General features: G+C 37.0%; 1 protein-coding gene and 1 pseudogene across 4 annotated transcripts in view; one reads left to right on the plus strand and one right to left on the minus strand.

Annotated features, from left to right (window-relative positions):
- Positions 1-22,774, minus strand: part of Fer (FER tyrosine kinase) — a 417,682-nt gene that overhangs the window by 198,494 nt on the left and 196,414 nt on the right. For 3 of the 4 annotated variants that reach the window (XM_004652481.3, XM_045132276.1, XM_045132277.1), the window contains exons 10-11: positions 18,310-18,402; positions 14,739-14,942 (exon numbers count right to left, since the gene is read on the minus strand). In XM_004652481.3, the coding sequence (XP_004652538.1) occupies positions 14,739-14,942; positions 18,310-18,402 (297 nt within the window). The remainder of the gene's footprint in view (positions 1-14,738; positions 14,943-18,309; positions 18,403-22,774) is intronic. The other variant, XM_045132278.1, reaches the window with a different exon arrangement.
- Positions 11,598-11,898, plus strand: LOC105943648 (annotated as a pseudogene).

The raw sequence follows: 22,774 nt of genomic DNA on the forward strand, positions 1-22,774 counted from the left end.
GCCGCCTGAACCCAGCTCCAGCGAACACAGCAGCGGCCCGGGACCCGGCTACGCCAACTTGGGCTGACGGCGGGACCCAAGCAGGAGCAGAATTCTGCAGCAACTTCAGCGGCTCCAGCACCGGTACCAGTGGCCCCAGCAGCAGCGGACCCAGGAGCAGCAGCGGTGACAGATCCCGCACCAGCGGCTTCGGGGTGAGCAGCAGCGGTGGACACGGCAACGGCAGCTTCAGCAGCGGTGGGGGCTCCGGGGGTGGCACCTGCAACAGCTGCAGAGGCGGCAGCAGCGGCTCAGTTTGCCCCGTAGGAAAAGCAAGTGCCCAGCTCCAGAAATCAGAACAGCAGCCCGACGACCCAGGCAGCAACTTGACTGAGACCACAATCACCCAAGGTAACTGGGATTGCACCAGGGAAGGGTCTCACTTGGTCACAAGCTGACTTGGATACCTCAACAGACCAGAAATCTAAACCTCTTTGTTGATAGAGGATCTGGTCATTATAATAACTACTCTTGCATACATACTCGGGGCTGTTTTTGATGGAATGGGTACAGTGTTTAGCTAAATTTTAGAATCTACCAGTATATTATTCCACTCAGCCTGCTTGAATACTCCTATAGCAGGGAAACTCAACCCCTAAGAACATCTTTGTAGATACTCTGAGAGTCTTAAGAGCCACACCTAATACCTTAAGGTCCTACCCTGAAAATATATTACATCAAATCAATTGATACAGCTAAGAATACACAGCTAGCTAGAAAATCCAAGCATTAACTTAATCCAAGATGCAAAAATATATACATTATAACACAAGAAACACTAAAAAGCAAGACGATATAAATCCACCTAAAAGTATTAATGCATCAGAAATGTCCTCCAGTGAGAAAGAGTTAGAGGAAATGCCTGAGAAAGAGTTCAAAAGAATAATTATAAATATGTTCAAAGAGGTCAAAGAACACATGAAAACAATCAAAGAAGAAATCAAAGAGGAAATCAAAGAGGAAATCAAAGGAATCAAAGAAGAGGCAGGACACCAATTTAATGAAATAAAGAAGGCAATACAAGACATAAATAGAGAAATAGAAATAATAAAGAAAAACCAGTCAGAATTACTAGCAATGAAGAACACAGTTAATGAAATAAAAAACTCTGTAGAAAATCTCACCAGTAGGATGGATGAGGGAGAGGACAGAATATCTAAGCTAGAAGATCAGGTGGCAGACCTAATGCAGTCCAACAAAGAGAAAGACAAACTTATAGAAAAGTATGAGTGGGAATTTCAAGATATTCGGGACACTATGAAAAGATCCAATATAAGAATTCAGGGCATAGTAGAAGGAGAAGAATTCCACTCCAGAGGCATAGTAGGCATCTTCAACAAAATCATAGAGGAAAATTTTCCCCAAATTGGGAAAGAGGTGCCAATACAGATACAGGAAGCCTTTAGAACCCCAGCCAGACAAAACCCAGAAAGAAACTCTCCTCGCCACATTATACTCAAACTTCCAAACACACAAACCAAAGAAAAAATATTGAAAGCAGTTAGAGAGAAAAATCAAGTTACCTACAAAAGCAAGCCCATCAGGATTACAGCAGATTATTCAACACAAACTTTTAAAGCCAGAAGGGCCTGGAGTGATATATTCCAAGTTCTGAAAGATAACAACTGTCAACCAAGGTTACTTTATCCTGCAAAGTTATCCATCCAAATAGATGGAGAAATAAAGACATTCCATGACAAAAGCAGGTTAAAGGAATATCTGAAGACAAAACCAGCTCTACAGAAAATACTTGATAGAATCCTCCATGCTGAACAAAAGGAAAAGCACACATATAAGGAACCTAGAAAAAACCAGCCATACTCAAATACCAGTTAACAGAAGAGAGCACAGGTAGAACAAGTAACACACACACACACACACAAATGGCAAACATAAATACACACCTTTCAATAATATCTCTTAATATCAACGGTCTCAATGCCCCAACGAAAAGACATAGATTTGCAGACTGGGTTAAAAAGCAGGATCCTACAATTTGTTGTCTTCAAGAAACTCACCTTTCTACAAAGGATAGACATTATCTTAGGGTGAAAGGTTGGAAGACAGTGTTTCAAGCAAATGGGCCTAGAAAACAAGCAGGGGTTGCTATCCTAATATCAGACAGGGTGGACTTTAGTCCGAAGTTAGTCAAAAAAGATAAGGAAGGTCACTTTATATTGATTAAGGGCACACTCCAACAGGAGGACATTACAATCCTAAACATATATGCACCTAACATGGGGGCTCCCAAATTCGTCAAACAAACACTATTAGAACTAAGGTCACAGATAACACCAAACACGGTGGTGGTGGGTGACTTTAACACCCCACTCTCATCAATTGACAGGTCATCCAGGGAAAGAATAAACAGAGAGGCATCTGGACTAAATGAGGTCATAGAAGATATGGACCTAACAGATATATACAGGACATTTCATCCAAAGGCTGCAGAATATACATTCTTTTCAGCAGCACATGGAACATTCTCTAAAATAGACCATATATTAGGACACAAAGCAAATCTTAACAAATTCAGGAAAATTGAAATAATTCCTTGCATTCTATCTGACCACAATGGAATTAAACTACAAATCAGTAGCAAGAAAGGCTATAGAGCATACACAAAATCATGGAAACTAAACAATACACTACTAAATGATGAGTGGGTCAATGAAGAAATCAAAAAGGAAATCAAAAAATTTATAGAGTCAAATGATAATGAGAACACAACATACCAAAATCTCTGGGACACAATGAAGGCAGTTCTAAGAGGTAAATTTATAGCCTTAAGTGCCTATATTAAGAAATTAGAAAGGTCGCAAGTAAACGACCTAATGCTTCGCCTTAAAGCCTTGGAAAAAGAAGAACAAGGCAAACCAAAAAGTAGTAGACGGGAAGAAATAATAAAGATTAGGGCAGAAATTAATGAAATAGAAACAAAAAGAACAATCCAAAGAATTAATGAAACAAAGAGTTGGTTCTTTGAAAGGATAAACAAGATTGATAAACCCTTAGCAAATCTGACCAAAAGAAAGAGAGAAGAGACACAAATTAATAAAATCAGAGATGAACAAGGTAACATCACAACAGATTCCAGAGAAATTCAAAAAATTATAGGGACATACTATAAAAGCATATACTCCACAAAGTATGAAAATCTGAAAGAAATGGATGATTTCCTTGATCTATATGACCTACCTAAATTAAATCAAAATGAGATTAATCACTTAAATAGACCTATAACAAACATGGAGATCCGAGCAGTTATCAATAATCTCCCAACTAAAAAAAGCCCAGGCCCGGATGGATTCACTGCTGAATTTTACCAGACTTTTAAGGAAGAGCTAACACCATTGCTTCTTAAGCTTTACCAGGAAATAGAAAAAGAAGGAATCCTACCAAACTCCTTCTATGAGGCCAGCATCACCCTGATACCAAAACCAGGCAAAGATAGAACAAAAAAAATTACAGACCAATCTCCCTCATGAACATAGATGCAAAAATTCTCAACAAAATATTGGTAAACAGAATACAAGAGTATATCAAAAAGATCATTCACCCTGACCAAGTAGGCTTTATCCCAGAGATGCAGGGATGGTTCAACATACGCAAATCTATAAATGTAATACATTACATAAATGGGTTGAAGGACAAAAATCACATGATCATCTCATTAGATGCAGAGAAAGCATTTGACAAAATCCAACAGCCCTTCATGATAAAAGTCCTACAGAGACTGGGAATAGAAGGAACATATCTCAATATAATAAAGGCTATTTATGACAAGCCTACAGCCAACATATTACTAAATGGGGAAAAACTGGAAGCTTTTCCACTAAAATCAGGAACAAGACAAGGGTGTCCACTGTCTCCACTTCTATTTAATATAGTTTTGGAAGTCTTAGCCATAGCAATAAGGCAAGAGACACACATAAAAGGGATACAAATTGGAAAGGAAGAAATCAAGTTATCATTATTTGCAGATGACATGATTCTATACATAAAGGACCCTAAAGACTCTACTAGCAAGCTGTTAGAGCTAATCAAAACCTACAGCAATGTAGCAGGATACCAAATAAATACACAGAAATCAGTAGCCTTCATATATGCTAACAACAAACACACAGAGGATGAAATCAGAGAATCACTCCCATTCACAATTGCATCAAAAAAAATAAAATACCTTGGAATAAACCTAACTAAGGAAGTAAAGAATCTATACAATGAGAACTTTAAGACACTCAAGCGAGAAATTGCAGAAGACACTAGAAAGTGGAGAAACATCCCTTGTTCCTGGCTTGGAAGAATCAATATCGTGAAAATGGCAATCTTACCTAAAGCAATCTACACATTTAATGCAATCCCTATCAAAATTCCAAAGGCTTTCTTCATGGAAATAGAAAAAACAATCCAAAAATTCATTTGGAATCATAAAAAACCTCGAATATCTAAAATAACACTGAGCAACAAAAAAGAGGCTGGTGGTATCACCATACCTGATTTTAACCTATACTACAGAGCCATAGTAACAAAAACAGCATGGTACTGGCACAAAAACAGACATGTAGATCAGTGGAACAGAATAGAGGACCCAGATGTAAGCCCAAGTAGCTATAGCCACCTGATATTCGATAAAAATGCCAAAAATACTCATTGGAGAAGAGACAGCCTCTTCAGCAAATGGTGTTTTGAAAACTGGATAAATATCTGCAGAAGGATGAAAATAGATTCTTCTCTCTCGCCATGCACAAGAATTAAGTCCAAATGGATTAAAGACCTTAACATCAGACCGGAAACTTTGAAACTGCTAGAGGAAAAAGTAGGGGAAACCCTCCAACATATTGGTCTTGGCAAAGACTTTCTGAATACAACCCCAATTGCTCAGGCAATAAAACCACAGATTAACCACTGGGACCTAATGAAATTACAAAGATTTTGCACCGCAAAGGACACAGTGCAAAAAGCAAAGAGGCAACCTACAGAATGGGAAAAAATCTTCGCCAGCTATATATCTGATAGAGGATTAATATCTAGGATATACAAAGAACTCAAAAAGTTAACTAAAAGGAATCAAACAGGCCAATCAAAAAATGGGCTAAGGAGCTAAATAGAGAGTTCTCAAAGGAAGAAATACGAATGGCATATAAGCACCTAAAAAAATGTTCTACGGCACTAGTCATCAGGGAAATGCAGATTAAAACTACATTGAGATTCCATCTCACTCCTGTCAGATTGGCCACCATCATGAAAACAAATGATCATAAATGTTGGCGGGGATGTGGAAAAAAAGGAACCCTTCTGCACTGCTGGTGGGAATGCAATCTGGTCCAGCCATTGTGGAAAACAGTGTGGAGGTTCCTAAGGCAGCTAGAGATTGATCTACCATATGACCCAGCTATAGCACTCCTAGGCATATATCCAAAGGACTCATCTCATTTCCTTAGAAGTACATGCTCAACCATGTTTATTGCTGCTCAATTTATAATAGCTGGGAAATGGAACCAGCCTAGATGTCCCTCAACTGATGAGTGGATAATGAAGATGTGGTACATTTATACAATGGAGTTCTACTCAGCGGTAAAGAAAAATGAAGTTATGAAATTTGCAGAAAAATGGATGGACCTGGAAAGTATTATACTAAGTCAGGTAACCCAGGCCCAGAAAGCCAAGCGCCACATGTTCTCCCTCATATGGGGATCCTAGCTACAGATGACTGGGCTTCTGTGTGAGAATGAAAATACTTAGTAGCAGAGGCCAGTAAGTTGAAAAGGAGACATAAAGGGTGGAGAAAGGAAGGGAGGAGGATACTTAATAGGTTGATATTGTATATATGTAATTACAATGATTGTAATGGGGAGGTAATATGATTGAGAATGGAATTTCAAACGGGAAAGTGTGGGGGTGGGGAGGGAGGGAATTACCATGGGATATATTTTATAATCATGGAAAATGTTAATAAAAATTTAAAAAAAAAAATAGTATGGTAGGGGGCTAGAGAGATGGCTTAGTGGTTAAGAGCTTGCCTGTGAAGCCTAAGGACCCTGGTTCGAGGCTTTATTCTTCAGGACCCACGTTAGTCAGATGCACAAGGGGGTACATATGTCTGGAGTTCGTTTGCAGTGGCTGGAAGCCCTGGTGCACCCATACTCTCTCTCTCTCTCTCTCTCTCTCTCTCTCTCTCTCTCTCTCTCTCTCTCTCTTTGCCTCTTTCTCTCTCTGACACTCTCAAGTAAATAAATAAAAATGAACAAAAAAAAATAGTATGGTAGGAAAATTGCCTTGAGTTCAAGGCCACCCTGAGACTACATAGGGAATTCCAGGTCAGCTGGGCTAGAGTGAGACCCTACCCCCCAAAAATAAAACAAAAGAAGTATGGAAAATATTTCCACAAATTTCTACATAGATCATTTAGTTGATTATTTATGTTACATTTTAAGATTTTTATATATCATTTGAAAAAAGATTTTACAAAATAAAACTTTTTCAAAACTAAGATAATAGGTACATATGATTATAATATCTTCAAATATATAAAAGAAGTACACAGAACTCATAAAGAAAGATTATTATGAATCACTGATTCTATGACACACATTTTCAAAAATTTCCCATAGCACCCATTATTTTGTTTTGGAAGCTGGACACAACAGAAAAGGCACACAAAAATAAGAAGGGGATTCAGCGAATATGTAACATGAAGTAATATGCCTAAGTAGAACTCCTATAAAACAAACAGTGATCACCAGTTCAGGATAATAAGCAGGCTTACGAAAAACATGAAAGAAAAAAAAAGATGAAAAATATTTTCTGAAAGAACACTTGCAAATAAAGTGAATTATTTTTTATATTTTTATGTTTTATTAATTTCAGAGATGGAGAGAGAGAGAGAATGGGCACACCAGGGCCTCTAGCTGCTGCAAACCAACTCCAGATGCATGTGCCACCTTGTGCATCTGGCTTATGTGGGTCCTGGGGAATGGAAACTGGTTCCTTTGGCTTTGCAGACAAGCAGTGTAACCACTAAGCCCTCTCTCTACCCTTAAACTGAATTCTTTTTTTATTTTAAATTTTTATTTATTTATTTGACAGCGACAGACACAGAGAGAAAGAGGGAGAGAGAGAGAGAATGGGCACGCCAGGGCTTCCAGCCTCTGCAAATGAACTCCAGACGCATGCGCCCCCTTGTGCATCTGGCTAACGTGGGACCTGGGGAACCGAGCCTCGAACCGGGGTCCTTAGGCTTCACAGGCAAGCACTTAACCGCTAAACCATCTCTCCAGCCCCCTTAAACTGAATTCTTACAAAGACTAAAACATTCCTTTTTGAGTAAATATCTAAAAATAAGAGTGTACAAAATACATTTAGCTTTGTCAAGTAAAATGGAACCCTGATAATTTTAAATAATTAAACCAGTATACAAGAAGGATTGCTAGGAAGTTTGGGTATAATCTTTATAAGGTTTTGCATGGCTTGTCCTGTTAACTTTTCTTAATTCTTTAGCTGGACTGGCTCAGTTTTCCTGTTCGGTTTCCAGTGTTCTACTAGCACTGTGTGCCTTTCCTACATAGCACTTCGTACAGTTTATAGTTACTACACTTGTGTGATTCACAAATGATGGAGCCTTTTCCCTGCACTTCATGCTCTACCATTTTACCCCTGGCCATACACAGTACTGACTCTAACAGCATTTCCTGGAAAATAATGTCTTGGTGGCTCTGTCTTATTGTTAAGAAGGAAGTCTCTACTAAGCCTCAAAAAACATCTGGGATATAGAAAATGATACATTACATTTCAACTCCAAAGTACTATTTTCCCTTCTGAAATTTAGTTACTGGTATTAACTGACATAATATAATTCTAATTGTACACAGATAAGGTCACAAATCTGAAACTGTTATGTAAGAGAGTAAAGATTTTCAACATTCTCCCTTAAGTCCAGTACAGGAATTTAAAACGCAGTTCCAAGAGCTAAGAGGCTGGAGCAAAGAGCACTGTACTCTGCTCCTCTTCCCTCCCTGTTTCCCGCAGCTGCTGGAACCAATCTTCTGTGTCTTCCAGGTTCTACTTGTGAAAGAACCATCTAGCACTTGTCCTTGTCCCCCTGCTTTATTTCACTTCACATAGTATCCCTCAGGTATAGCCGTAAGATACGGCAGTCTCTTGCCTTTTTCATGGTAGAAAGATACACCATAGTGTACATGTAACAAAAGCTTCTTTATCCACTCACCTGTTTTGGCATATTCACACTGACTTCCTATCCCGGCTACTGAGACCAGTGCAGGATTATGGGAATGTGTCCTTTCAGCATGTCAACTTCATTTTCACTGGGTATATGTTCTCAGTAGTAGGGCTGTTGAATCATATGGTAGTTCTATTCTTAGTTTTTTGAGGAAGTTCTCTACTGTTCTCTATAATGGCTGTGCTAATTTAGATTCTAATCACATATGTATAATGGTTCCACTTTATTTCCTCATCAGCTTGTGTTATTACTTTCTTTTTGAAAACAGCCATTCTCACTAGGGAGGGGTGGCACCTCATTTTTAAAGTGGTATGATTAGTGATGGTGAACATTTTCATATGCATCTGTGAGCCATCTGTATTTCTTCTCTTAAGAACAATCTATTCAGAACCCTAGCTCATTTGAAAGTGGGTTATTTTTACTGAGATGCATGAATGTTGTACATATTCTGGAAAGCAACCCTGTTAAATGTATAGCTTTTCTTTCTGAAAGTTGCCTTTTTGCTCCGTTGATTCTTTCCTTTGCTATACGGAAGATTTATAATTTAATATAATTCCACTAATAAATTTTTGCCTTTTGTTACCTATTTGTGGCTACATTTAAACAAACTAATACCTAAGATAATAATCTCTTCTACTTTTGTATTACTGGTTCATAATGAGGGTGCAAGGTAGCTTTCTATGGGTAATTAGCCAGCAACAAGGCCCAAGAACAAGGAAATGCCACTTTTATTACCCTGGCAAAACTGGAACTTGGTTTCTTATTCCCTCTTATCCACAATGGTTTGGAACAACTTCTCAACAATAGCACCTCCTACTGCTTCCCTAATCTAGCACAACTGGGTGGGTGGGCTGGCCCCTCTTGGTTTAGCCCCTTTAGTTCATGAATCAATCAGGTCTCTCTCTTATATACATGAGTCTGACATCAAAATCCATGTTAACTATAAGGGACTTGTTGCATGCATAACAGCTCTCTTGGTGGTATTCTCCTAGCCCTGATTCCCTCTCTCCCAGGAGGGAAGAATGGGAATTACTACCTTTCCCATTTTGGCCACCTGACCTGTGGGTTTTTTATTTATTTATTTATTGCAGTAATACCAGTGTTTAAGTTCCCCCCACCCCTCTCCCAACCTGGATAGAAGAGGGAAGGGCTCTTGTTACTTGCCTGAGTATCCTGCTGTTTGCTTATTATATGCATTTTGCTTTCAGATGCCTTCTCCCTCTGTTACATATATGATTTTATGTCTGTCATGTATGTAATAGTTCTCCAGGCTCTCTTTGGCTACTCATTCTCCTGCATTGGAATAAATTGGTCCTAAGTCTGGTGTTTCCTCACTTTGCCATAAGTATGATTTCTAACCTCTGAGTCCTTTACTGTTTCCTAATCCTCTGTGGTCTTTTATGTGAAGGGGATCTGGATCTTTTGGTCCCTGTGCTTTGCCTTCCATGAGTGGTTGTATGTGCCTCCTCAAGCACCTTTTCATCCCTACATATTTCTCTGTGATGGAAATTTTCTCCAACTCCCCTCTCCCTCTCCAACAAGGCAAGGAGGAGAATGCCCTTCTGGCTTGAGTCTTTCTAAACTTCATTATTTTGTAATTTTTCCCTAAATAAACTCAATAATTAATAGTTTACCCTTCTCAGTGTCTGCTTTCTGATTTCTTTGTTAAAATAGACAGTAACACTAAGATTAGTATTCACAGACCTGGAAGAACTTCTCTTGACTCCAAAAATTCTTCATCAGTATCATTAGTCTTAATATTTAGCAAGTATTGCCTCAGTGAATGAATAATGTCATTAGATACAGGACTGTCACAGATTATTCTTTCAAAAATGCATCATGTTTTATTTTTAAGTTATCACTCTTATTACCTATGTTTCATGGCTCAATTGATTACCATAAATCTAAATTGATAAACATATAAACTATTAAATTACCTAATATCCTTTGAAGTTCTATTCATGATCATGGTTTAATTTTTCTGTAAGGCATTTAATTTAGTATTACTCCTCTATTTGGATGTAAACTGAAACCCTGGGAACAGACATTTTTTAAATGCATACTACTTAAATTAATGACACGGAAAATGACATATAGAATAATCAATGGTTGCATATGCCAAAAATTTGCCACTAAAAATTTCTCATTCAGTTTAAACAAAAATCCTGAAATTACTCTTCATCTATGTAATAGTTAATATCTGGTTGTCAACTTGACAGGATTTAGAATCACCATAAATATTTTGACAAATCTATTAGGGATTTTTGAGATTAGGTTAATTGAGATGGGTGACACATTCCATAGGCCAGAATTCATCACTCTCTACTTGCTCCTATTGATGTGATGATGTGAGCTGTCTTCTTGCTCCTGCTGTGCTTTCCCTGTCATGATAGGTGGTGCATATGTCTGGAGTTCATTTGCATGGCTAGAGGCTCAGGTATGCCTATTTTTATATATATCTCTCTTTGTGTGTATGTCTCTTTCTCCTTCCCTCTCTCTCATGAATAAAATAAATAAAATATATTTTGGGGGGCTGGAGACATGACTTAGTAGTTAATGTACTTGCCTATAAGGACCTACCTAAGGACCCAGGTTCACTTCTCTAGGTCCCATGTTAGCCAGATGTACACTGTAGTGCATGCATCTGGAGTGAATTTGCAGTGGCTAGAGGCCCTGGTATGCTCATTCTTTCTCTCTGTCTCTCTTCCTACCCCTCTGTATCTAATAAGTAAAAAATAAAATTATACACACACACACACACACACACACACACACACACACACAGAGAGAGAGAGAGAGAGAGAGAGAGAGGGAGAGAGAGAGAGGGCACATAATGGGAAATTCTGGTGAGGTTATGGAGGCCCAGTGAAATGCAGACAATGGATGATAAGCTTATGAGGTTTCAGATGGGACAAGAATATTATCAGGAATGGGGTAGAAACAGTATACGTAATATTATTTTAGAGAAATTGGCTGTATTCTCCCCAGATCCTGAGAACTCAAATGAAGCTGAATTTAAAAGTAATGTGTTTGATGAAGAAAATTTCAAGGCAGAAATGAATGAGTCTGAATCATAGTCTGTCTTCTTGCTACCCTGATTCAAATCTATAATGAAAAACAGAAAAATACAGAGAAGAAAAATATGAAAACAGTTTAATATAGAAAGAGGTATCAGAAAATTTAAAGTCTCGGGGCCAACATTGCAGCCAATTCAGCTGTAACTGCTTAAAGAGCCTACCCTCGGCAAACCCCAGAGCTAGCTTCTCTGTGCCCGAGGCCGCTCCTGTGCGGAGACACCCCCGGCAAAGTGGCTGTGATCATGTCTGACCAGGAGGCAAAACCTTCAACTGAGGACTTGGGTGATAAGAAGGAAGGAGAATACATTAAACTAAAAGTTATTGGACAGCAGTGAGATTCACTTCAAAGTGAAGATGACAACACATCTCAAGAAACTCAAAGAATCATACTGTCAAAGACAGGGCGTTCCAATGAATTCACTCAGGTCTCTCTTTGAAGGTCAGAAAATTGTTGATAATCATACTCCAAAAGAACTGGGAATGGAGGAAGAAGATGCGATTGATGTTTATCAGGAACAAATGAGGGGTCACTCAAGGGTGTAGTTATTTTTATTTTTTCTTTCCCCTCAATCCTGTTTTATTTTTCAAAACTAGTTCTTTTGTAATGTAGTGTTCAAAACAAGATTGAATGCTGGCACTCCACCTCTTTAGAACATACTGTGATTTGAATCCTAGTGTTCAATATTCATCACTGGTTGTTTTCACTGTGCTGATTTTTACTGATCAGACCTCAGCCCCCTTCACGCTGCCGTCTCCTTGTTAAAACTCCATGTGCGCTCAGAGAGGCCGCCTTTTCAGGACTGCATTTTCAGGTTTGTGGTGATAAATAACATCGACCAATTCAAACATTCGTAATGACCTTTCAGTTGGCCCTGAAGCTGTAGCATATTGCTTTTCTCCTGGACTATGATTTTCAGTGGGAGATGGAAGTTTTTCAGAGAACTGAACTGTGGGAAAATGATATTTCCTCAACTTGAAGCTACTTTTAAAATCTGAGGGTCTGGACCAAAAGAAGAATATCAAGTTTAAAGTCAAGTGACAGACACAGCGAGGTCATGACTAACTCCAAAGATGGCTTCACTGAGAAAGAAAGTATTTTAACATGAAAGAGATCCTGTCAGAAGATCCAGAAAAGTTCTAATTTTCATTAGCAGTTAATAAAGTTGCTCATGCCAAAGTGTATACAAGAACACTTCTCTTTTTGATTTTATTTGTATGTCTTGGCCTGGGACATGGGTTTTCAATGGACACTGTACCAGCTCCATGGAAATAAACAATATTTGTAAAAACCGTAAAAAAAAAAAAAAAGAGGCTACCCTCATAGGCCAACTTCTTGGCACTGGGACATTAGGATAGATGTTTTGAGAATAAAACCCAACTCACTGAAGGTTCAAGATATGAAGACTACAAATCCCTTGGAAATGAAAGGCTTGACAAGAGAATGTAAGAGTTTCCGGCTCCACAAAACAGCATACATACACGCTGCCACAGCTGTGCCCCCATAAACACCAGGCTTCATCCTGACCTGGGCAACAGAGGAAGCACCACCCATGAGGTAATTATTTTGGAAGAATGTAAGACTCAAGATTAAAGTGTTCTTGGAGAATTGAACCACAGTTCCAGAGAACCCCCAAAGCTAAGTAATGTGAGGCAGGTTTGGAGTCCTTGCAAGGAGGTCCTATGAGGACACTGCATGAAGGAACTAAGGTGAATCATAAGTTGCAATGGAGACCTAGGATGTTGGAGATGCCAGGACTATATTGGGCATCTTCTAAGGAAAGCTGTGGGCTTGAGGTGGATTGTGCCCATGGCAAAGGTACAACGCAGCACAGGTAGAGAGGCAGAGTTACACAAGCCCTTTGGAATCCAGAGAATCCCATCATAAAGCCCAGACATAAAGCTGTAAGATTTGGAGTTATTCCTACTATGTTTTGGTCTTGATTTAGTCTGATCATTCCCTTGTTATAGCCCAGTCCTCCATTCTGGATCGGGAATGTTTACTTTGTGTAGACGCATGCTAAAAGAATAACTTGGTTTTTGATTTTATAGCAGTCACAGTTAAGAGACTGCTTTAAGTCTCAGATGAGACTTTATTTAGAACTTAGACTTTTACAATCAAGCACCTTTAGCCACTGAGCCATCTTTCTAGCCCCCACACTCTACTTCTGAAAGGTGTTGAAACTGTTAAAATCTATGAGGACTTTTGAAGTTTAAATGATATATCTTTCATTAGGAAATAGCCATGGATTTGTGAAGACAATGGGTGGAAGGTTATGGCTTAAAAGTATTATGCTTCAGTGTTAGGTTCACAAGGAGGGACCTATGATGATTAATCTCTGGTTGTCACCTTGACAGGATGTAGAACCAACATGAAAATAATCTCTTGCCCTGTCTGTTAGTGATTTTCAAAATTAGATTTACTGAAATAGAACAGCCCACCCCATCTGTGGATGGTGCTAATCCACAGACTGTGGTTTGTTGACTACATAAAACACAGAAAAATAGCTCAGTTCCAGAATTCATCATTATTTATTTCCTTCTTGATTATGTGACAATGTGAGCCAACTTCCGGGTCTTGCTATGCTTTACCCACCACGATGGAGCCCACCCTTTAGAACTGTGAGCCAAACCAAAACCTTTTCCTTCTATAAATTGCGTCTAGTGAGGTATTTTGTCCTAAAAATGGGAAAGTAACTAATACAATCTACATAGTGCCCAGTAAAGAAAACATTGTGTAGAAATTAGTTCAGCAATACTTAAATTTCAAAAATATAAACTAACATTGGAATAAGCAATGTGAATAAGATATTTAAAAGTTTTTCACCTGTTTCTACTCATTGCTTATTAATGCCAATAGGCATTATATAAAAATAGAAAAAAAAATAATCCTAAGGAGTCATAAAGCCAATTCAACTATCAATGTCCAGGCACTGAGAAATTTCATCATCACTCTTCAAAATGTTTCTTCATAACCTATCATGAAACTAGTTTCAAACATTTCAAGGTACATTCTCAAAAGCACACATGTATAATCTTAAGTTTTCATGCAAGAAGAAAAATATGATAATTGCATTACTTTCATTTAAAGTAATTTTAGTACTCAAAGTTAACATTTTAAACACAGATACATCTAAAGTTAATTTGAATTTACAATAACTAATGTAAAATACTTACCTGTATTATTTTCTTATTAAGATTAACATATTAGAAAAAAATGGATTAACATGTTAGTCAATTTTGGAGCATTATACCTAAGGAATTCAGAGAAAACTCAAGTGATAAATATGAAATGTGGCACGCATTTATCATAAACCATCTACCATTCCATCACTATTACACCACACTGAACTACATCAGAGTATACATATAGAGTGGAAACGTACATCAACATATTGTATGATAAAGTGTCTCCTTTGTCCATCAGAAAATACAGAAAGGACATATTCACCAGGTTTCCCATGGCTCTCTCGCACCAAGAAATCTCCTTGTTGTTTTAACAGTTCTTGTGCCTCTATTCTGGGAATTGCACCATGGTACCAGTCATGATCCGTCAAGGGCTTCTCAGTCACAGAGATCACATCAGAAAGCTGAATAAATATTTTTTTAAAATATGTTAGAAAATGTTTTTTTTTTAGTAAAATTCCTATTATTAATACTTCATGGCTATATCCCTCCTTTCACTGTCCATGTAGAAATTAAATGAGGTACCTGAAATTTTCACAACTGTTAAAGAAAATTTCCTCTGGATTATCAGTACTGAGTTTCACAAAAATACATATCTATAAATACCTTTTTCTATTATATATGTATAGATACACAATAGTAGCATGTTGAGTTAGCACTGAGTCTTATTCACAATATATTGCAATAAATTTATATAATAAAATTTATTGACCATAGAAACTATGAAAAGAGCTATTAACAAAGAAATGTATCACAAAAGTAAAATCATTTTGGTTTAAATTAAACAATATTTCACCTTCCTAAGTTAAGTATGAATCACATAGACTGTGGACTCCTGATAACATAGGTTCAGGAGCAGTATCTCAGGTTTTATCTTAGGGTTCCTACCTGTGCTATCTAACTCACTTGACTTGCTTAGCTATTACTTCTGCCACATGGCTGCTCTTGCTTCTGCACAGCAATGTTAAAGCCTTGGGAGAAATAGCAGCACTAACCACCACCAAAATGTACATAAAATGATATGCCCAAGCCAGAGGAAAGATTATATGCCTTGAACAAAACAAGAAAAGAAAATTAAAGCCTTCATTGTGGTGCACACATGTTATGATCAATCACAAGTTTTGTTGTGTTTTATTCATCCACAGGAACAAAGTGTTCTAGCCTGTAGGAGCATTTCATATGTAAGGTATAATAATCTGCACTAAATATTAAGGTTCTTAAAAAATAAGATGCATACTACATCATGAGAAAATAATTTATAGATTGGGAAAACAGACTAATAATACATGCTTTAATCAGGTATAGCAGTGAAGACTACTATTATGATTAATCCTAATTTCATTTTCTTATGTGTGACATATTGGTTTTATTTCATCTATAGTTCCAATTTTTCAATATTATTTTGCATAAAGAAATGGTGATCCATAGCAGCAGGATTTGAAATATTTTTTAAAACTCAGCTTCCAAATGCAAAAGAATGAATTTGGACCTGTACCTCATTTATATTCAAAAATTAATTCCCAGACATTTAAAGATACAGATACATGAGTCAAAGCTCTCCAAGTCATAGCAGGAAACAAGAGTAAATTCTACATAGTCTTTGGTTGGACAAAGTTTTCCAAATATGACACTAAAATCACAAACAAAGAAAAAAAAATTCCTCATCAAAATTAAACATGTCAAAGGACATGTGACAAAGGACACTATCAGGAAAGGGAAACACACATTACAGTTACAGAAATAGCACATGTAGATTATATGACTGACTATATGACAAAGGGCATTTTTGTAGAAAACAGTCATTAAAAAAACTTGTAATTCAAAAATTAAAGAAAATCAGTTTAAGGCTGTGGATAAAGGTCAGTGGTAGAGCACTAGATTAGCACATATGAAGCCTTGGGTTCATTCCTCAGCACCTCAAAATAATCAAACAAAAGCACTTTACATGTTTACATGAATAGACATGACTCCAAAGAACACAAAAGTGGCAAATAAGCACATGAAAATAAATTCAATGGTGTTAGTCATTAGAGAAATGCAAATCAAAACTATCATGACAAACAACAGCCACTAGGTTGCATAACATTTTTTTTTAAAAAATAGAAAATAGCAAACACTGGTAAGAATGTGAAACAATTAACATATTACTAAGTTATTACTGGGAACATAAATGCTACAGTTTGGCAGTTCCTTAAAAATTTAAACACAGAATTATCATAAGATCTAGCAATCCCACAGTGAGTACAAAGCTACCCTACAGTGCTTAGTTATGGCAGCATTCTTTGTAATAGTCAAAAAGTGAAACAACACAAAGTTGCTTCGGCTGATGAACAAATAACATGATGTGGCAAATACATGCAAAGGAACAGTATTCCACCATAAAAAAGAATTAAGTATGATCACATGCTTCAACATGGACGAACCTTAAGTAATATAATAACAAGAGAAAGGCAGCTAGATCTAGAAGGCATGATGTTATATGATGTGTGTATGAAAGGACTGCAAGAGCTTATCCATAGGGACTGTGTGCATTCGTGTAGATTTGACAGAAAAGGGACTTCAGCAGATATGCCCATAGGAATAGTGTGTGTATTTATGAAATGACTACACTAAGCATATCCATAGAGATTATCAGGCGTCTGGACATGAAACAAGTGGGAAATTGAGACTAACCTCCCAATTATGGAATATCTTCTTTCTGGGGAACTGAAATATTCTGGCATATCTCATAGTGAGGGTTGAACAACAGTGAATAACTACTACATATACAAATTAAAATGTGAAATTTATGTTCTATAAAGTATATCTCAATAAAATGAATGTTAATCTGCTAAGCATTTAAATGATTTTTGGTAAAAGGGAAAAATCTTTTAAATAAAGCAATTAAAATTCTTTAATTTCACCTTTATTGAATTAACATACCCAGAAAAAATGCTTATCAGAAGAAAATCTTATGATTGAGTCATCTATAAACTGCTATGTATCTTGGATTTATTGTGATTAATAAGTTTAAAATTTATATTAACACTCAAGAACACAGCTAACTATTTATTTGATAGGAAGTTTCTTTCTTCTTCACAGTTCATCCTACTAGACTAAACTGTTGTGACTAGAGGTCATTAATACTCTGTACCATTGTCACTTGCCAAACTAAAATATCATATAGTCTAAATTTTATCATCAGAATGTTCTTAAAAATATAGATACAAATAAATTTCCCTATTAATAAATATATATAGTAAATTGGTTTAGAGTACTCTAATAAGGGTCCAAAACATAAAGTATTCCCATAATTATGTGTGTATAGTACAGGAAGTCTACAACACAGTAGTCCCCTCAACAATAATTCTGCCCACGGTAATAGGAGTTACTGCAGCCATGGCCTTGCATCATCTTAAGTCATCAGGTAAAGGGACAACAGTATAGTATTGGAAAATGCGTTCACATAACCTTCATTATAGTGTATTGCCAAAATTATCCTATTATTATTATGTTTAATCTTTTATTGTACCTACTTTATAAATTAGAATTATGAATTTTAAATATGTATGAGAAGGTATGTATTGGGTTCAATACTAGCCACAGTTTCAGATATCTATTCCATAAGGATATATTTGCCTATATGAAAGTTACCTGAGACTTTATCATATCCATAAAACATATTCATATGCACACAAAAATTAACTGTGCTCTTAATTTTCTTTTCCTAAATATAAACTTGAGAAATAATCAAAACCATGATCATTTTTTAGTAGCATAAATCCTACTTACTGCTGAAGAGCCGAGTACAGTTTTTGGAGATCTAATTATGCCAGCAATTGAATGACGAATAGATTCAAATTTGGATAGCCTCTCCTTTCTTTCCTGGAGGGAATAAGAAACAGCATTAACAGGTGTAAACTATACTTAAATAATTTTGTTTTGGGGTGTCTGCCTATAGCTCAGTTTTCTAACTAAGTAAAATATAAAATTCCTGATGGAAGAAAAGCATGTAATATATAAAAACTCTATAGTACTTCACTTTCCTGGGCTTCCAATAAATGTCTTGATTTGGGAGAAAATAATGAAATTCATATAAATGAAAGAAAACAGGGAATACAAAGAAAATTCAAGGAAAACCAGGTACTTAATAGTATACACAAATAAAGACATAAACTCTAAGAAACTAGCATAATCTTTTGAGTATTTCTGATAATACAACAACTGTGAGAAATTTTCAAATAAATAATAAATTTAAAATGAAGAATGATATGAAACACATTTTGAGAATGTGAATTCCTTAGTAAGTTTTCAAAAGACTTGCAGAGTGACAATGAGGGTCAAGATGGTGGTGACCACAGTGATTATGGGGGAGGGGTAAAATAAGGAGAAACAAAGGGCAGAACTATCTCTATAAAGTGAATCATACTGCACTTCTCTTTAGGATGTCACAACTAAAAAGAAGCTTCCCTTAAATGTTCAGATACTCAGGGTCATTTTATAATTGTAAATTAGCAGAACAGGCAGGTAGAAAACCAAAGAAAATGGGCGAAAATGAGAACTGTGTTCTAAGAAGAATGGCAGGAAAGTGTATAGATAGGTTTTTAAGGAAACTCTGGCTAACAACCCAATAATGAGCACATTTTAACTGCTGGTCAGAAGCAGAACAAGAGATCCTACAGCCAGGAAGCATTTCATTGTCTTGCATGAGTGGTATGCTATTTTACTAGAAACAACTAAAGTAGGCTACCAATAAAAAGGGATTGTTGCCTTTGTCTCCAGTGCCTTGGGGTATGTCTGCATAGTGTAGATGGAAATGTTCTTAGCTGCAGGCCACCTGGTCAACTCAGAGGTTTCTGAAATTCAGCCTGTACCTCTCCATTGTTTCTACTCTTCCTTTTTTAATTTTAAAAGTTGCACAGAGGAAAGTCACAATAGAGGGGTGCTTTCAAAGGAAGCCAAATGGTCAGCATAGTCTTGACTTATCCTCTCAGATGACACAATGCTGAGGGTCAAGGAGCTCCTTCCATGGCCCTAAGAGTTGCTTCTACAGAGCCTCTACTGGCCTTCAAATATGCAACATAATTAACTTTTAACAGCATGGACTTAAAACACTCAGCCAGAGAGGATAATCAAACAATACCACAATGTAAACAAGGGTTCAAATTTACAGGCTTTCCTGTTTGATGTGAAATATAGATATCCATTTTTCTTGGTCATATACCTAAGGCTTACAATACTAACCTCTTAAATTGACTTATGCCTTTTTCCAACAAGATTCTCTTTTACTGTCTTGGTGATAATCATAATGTTTTTGAACTGTTCATCCTTTATAAATGTAACCCCAGTTTCAAAGGAATTGACCAAAAGAAAAGACCTACAAATGGCAATGAAATATCAGACTAGTTCACAAAGAATGAAAAAGCATCTCCATCAGGAGCCTTCAGATAAAATACCTCCTGGGGAACTCTAACTGCCATGCTCTGCTACCATATCCAGCTTGACGAAGTTTGTCATCACACCATTTATGTAACAGCAATTAGCGTTTTCTCTAAATAGCAGGTAATGATAGAGTCAGCCAGCAACAGGGGCCCAAGGAAATGCCACTTTGCCTACCCAGGCAGGACTAGAACCCATATCTGAGTCTCATCCTAAGTGGCTGCATGCATCAACTCTAGTGACAACTTCCTACTGCTTCATTGTTTTCCTGGGCTTAGCACACTGTAGGCTGGCTCTTCCTGAGTCATTCTCTTGAGTCCAACAACCAATCAGGTTAAGTATCATGATGCTGCTCATCCTAATTGGATGTTTTTCCATACAAACTTCATAAACTATGCATGTGAATCTCTTTCTTGGCCACAAGATCTCTCCTTATCTTATGGCCCTAGCTTCTTGACTCCCTTGGTCAGTTCTTAGCTCTTTCCCAATATAAGAGGGATCTCTTTGTCTTCCCACTCCCCTTCCAGAGAATTTTCTTTTTGCTGGAGGGTTTCATGCTTGCGTTTCACATGTACTTTGTTTTGGGTGCTTTCTTGATACTTGTATGATCTCTCTTGAAGCTCTGAACCCCTTATTCTTAGTATTCGTTAACCCTCCCCCCTCGGGAGGTCTTTTAGCTTAGACCTCTTGCTTTACTTTCCAGGAGCATAAGCTCCTTCTCCAGAAGCTTTCTTCCTGGAGATGTGCATAGACTTTGTCTGTCCCCCCAGGCCCTCCCCTCACCCAGCCGGCCATGATCCTAGCCAGGCTGGGGAGGGCAAGAACTTCTTGTGGCCTGGGTTTCCCTATTACTCTTCCCTCTGGATTACAATTCTCCCTAAAATAAATCCCATAATTCATAATTTAAGAAAAGACTTACAAGCTAACCATTCTGATTATTATATAAACACATGTACCTTATAATTTTAATCAGTCAGGGGATAATGGTCTAATGGAATGGATGATTTTGCCGTCATTTTCATCCTCACAATACTGACTTGTTGATCCCAGTTAAATCACTACCTGTGTATAAATTTGATCTGGCATAAAATAAAAAAAAAAACCTTCCTTAGATATGAATTACAAGTAAACTGCTACAAGTGAATAAGCTGACACTCTGAACATGTACACATTTCATAATAGACTTTTAGTAAAATATTTTTTACTGTAGCACAAATTTTGATAGCCTTAGATATGTGAGCATACTCTACAGCCTTACCCCAAGCATGTACTCCAGGTTTCTTTTAAACAAAGTTCAATTTAGAAGGGCAGATAAGGAAGTCTTGAAATACAGGACATTGACTTTTTTTGAAAACATGTCCATCCTCCTCTTAAAATTGTTCTTGTTTTTATTTGTATAGTTGTTTTTAAATCTATTTTTAGTACTTAGGAAGCCTTAAGACACAGAAACTGAATTTAAAAAAGAAAATATAGCCAGGAATGGGGAATGAAGTACATACTGCTGACTATAGTTAGATTTATATAAAAAAAATGTAATGGGAACATGTAAAGTACACATATAAGAAAGCACAGATCTGGCCAATTTTACTCCTCCTCAGAGCAATGGGCTCTTTCTTTTTTTTTTTTTTTTTTTAAGAAAAAGCTATCAAGTATTTTATTGCTTTACTCTACATTATGTACAGATCATAAAAGGCCACAGCAGTTTTTCAACATATAAACCCTTTAAAAGTAGAGGGCACTATGAAGGGCAGATAAGTATCAAAATGAAGTCCAGGAATGCGGGCATACACCCAGTGCAGTGTTCTGAGGACAGCCAGGCCCGTTGCCAGGCTCCCTGAGCTCGCGGCTCTAATGGGCTCCTTCTTACTTCTTTTGGGAATATCTTCCCTGCTCCTTGGGGTGGGAGAAGTTATCATTTTGTGCTGAAGCTGCTGACAGAATGATGATAAAAGTGCTAATCACACTCATTTGGCAATGAGAACTTCAACAAGAGAACAGCACGCACATTCCCTGTCAATGTAGACATTTGCACTGGGCTGATATTCTTAAAATACTCAGAGTGGGGAGCCGGGCATGCCAGGATGTGGAAGGCAGAGGTCGAAGGATCTCCATGAGTTCGAGGCAACCCTGAGACTACATAGTTAATTCCAGGTCAGCCTGTACCAGAGTGAGACCCTACCTTGAAAAATCAAAAGAAAAAAAAAAAAAAAACCTAGAATGGGTATTCTTCTAACGTGAGATTACTAAAAAAGAAGAACTGAAAACTATAGAAAATATATAAAACTCAAGGGAGAATTAGAAATATAAGATTATTCATATACTAAATAATTATATGCAATAATATGATAAAATAATTTTCCTTGATTTCTATTTTGAGCATCCCATCCTAGAAAAGGATAAGAATCCAGTTATCTAAAATATCTTTAACATTTTATCAAGAGGCAAATCTCAGAATTACCTAATGGATTGGAATTATCTGATGGATAAAGCCAAGGATGGGTTGAAAACTTACAAAGTATGATAGTTTGTTTTCAAAGATATAATCAGTGAAAACAATCTTTCTACAGCTTAAAGCTCTTAGATATATTGATCTAAAATATATTAATAATCCAAAGTAGCACTTTAAGATACATACAGTCACTATCCAAATGCAAATGGAGTTTATACAACATTTTAACAAGTGTCTAATCTTTGGTGCTCATATTTCCAAGTAAAACATGAAACACTTGCCAAACTTCTGTCTCTGTAATATCCAAAATCAGCTTTAAATTACAGTCTACCTAAAAATATATCAGACTGCGCTGAAATTACTGACAGG

This window comes from Jaculus jaculus, chromosome 13 (genome assembly GCF_020740685.1).
Source record: "Jaculus jaculus isolate mJacJac1 chromosome 13, mJacJac1.mat.Y.cur, whole genome shotgun sequence".
In the NCBI taxonomy this organism is placed as follows: Eukaryota; Metazoa; Chordata; class Mammalia; order Rodentia; family Dipodidae; genus Jaculus; species Jaculus jaculus.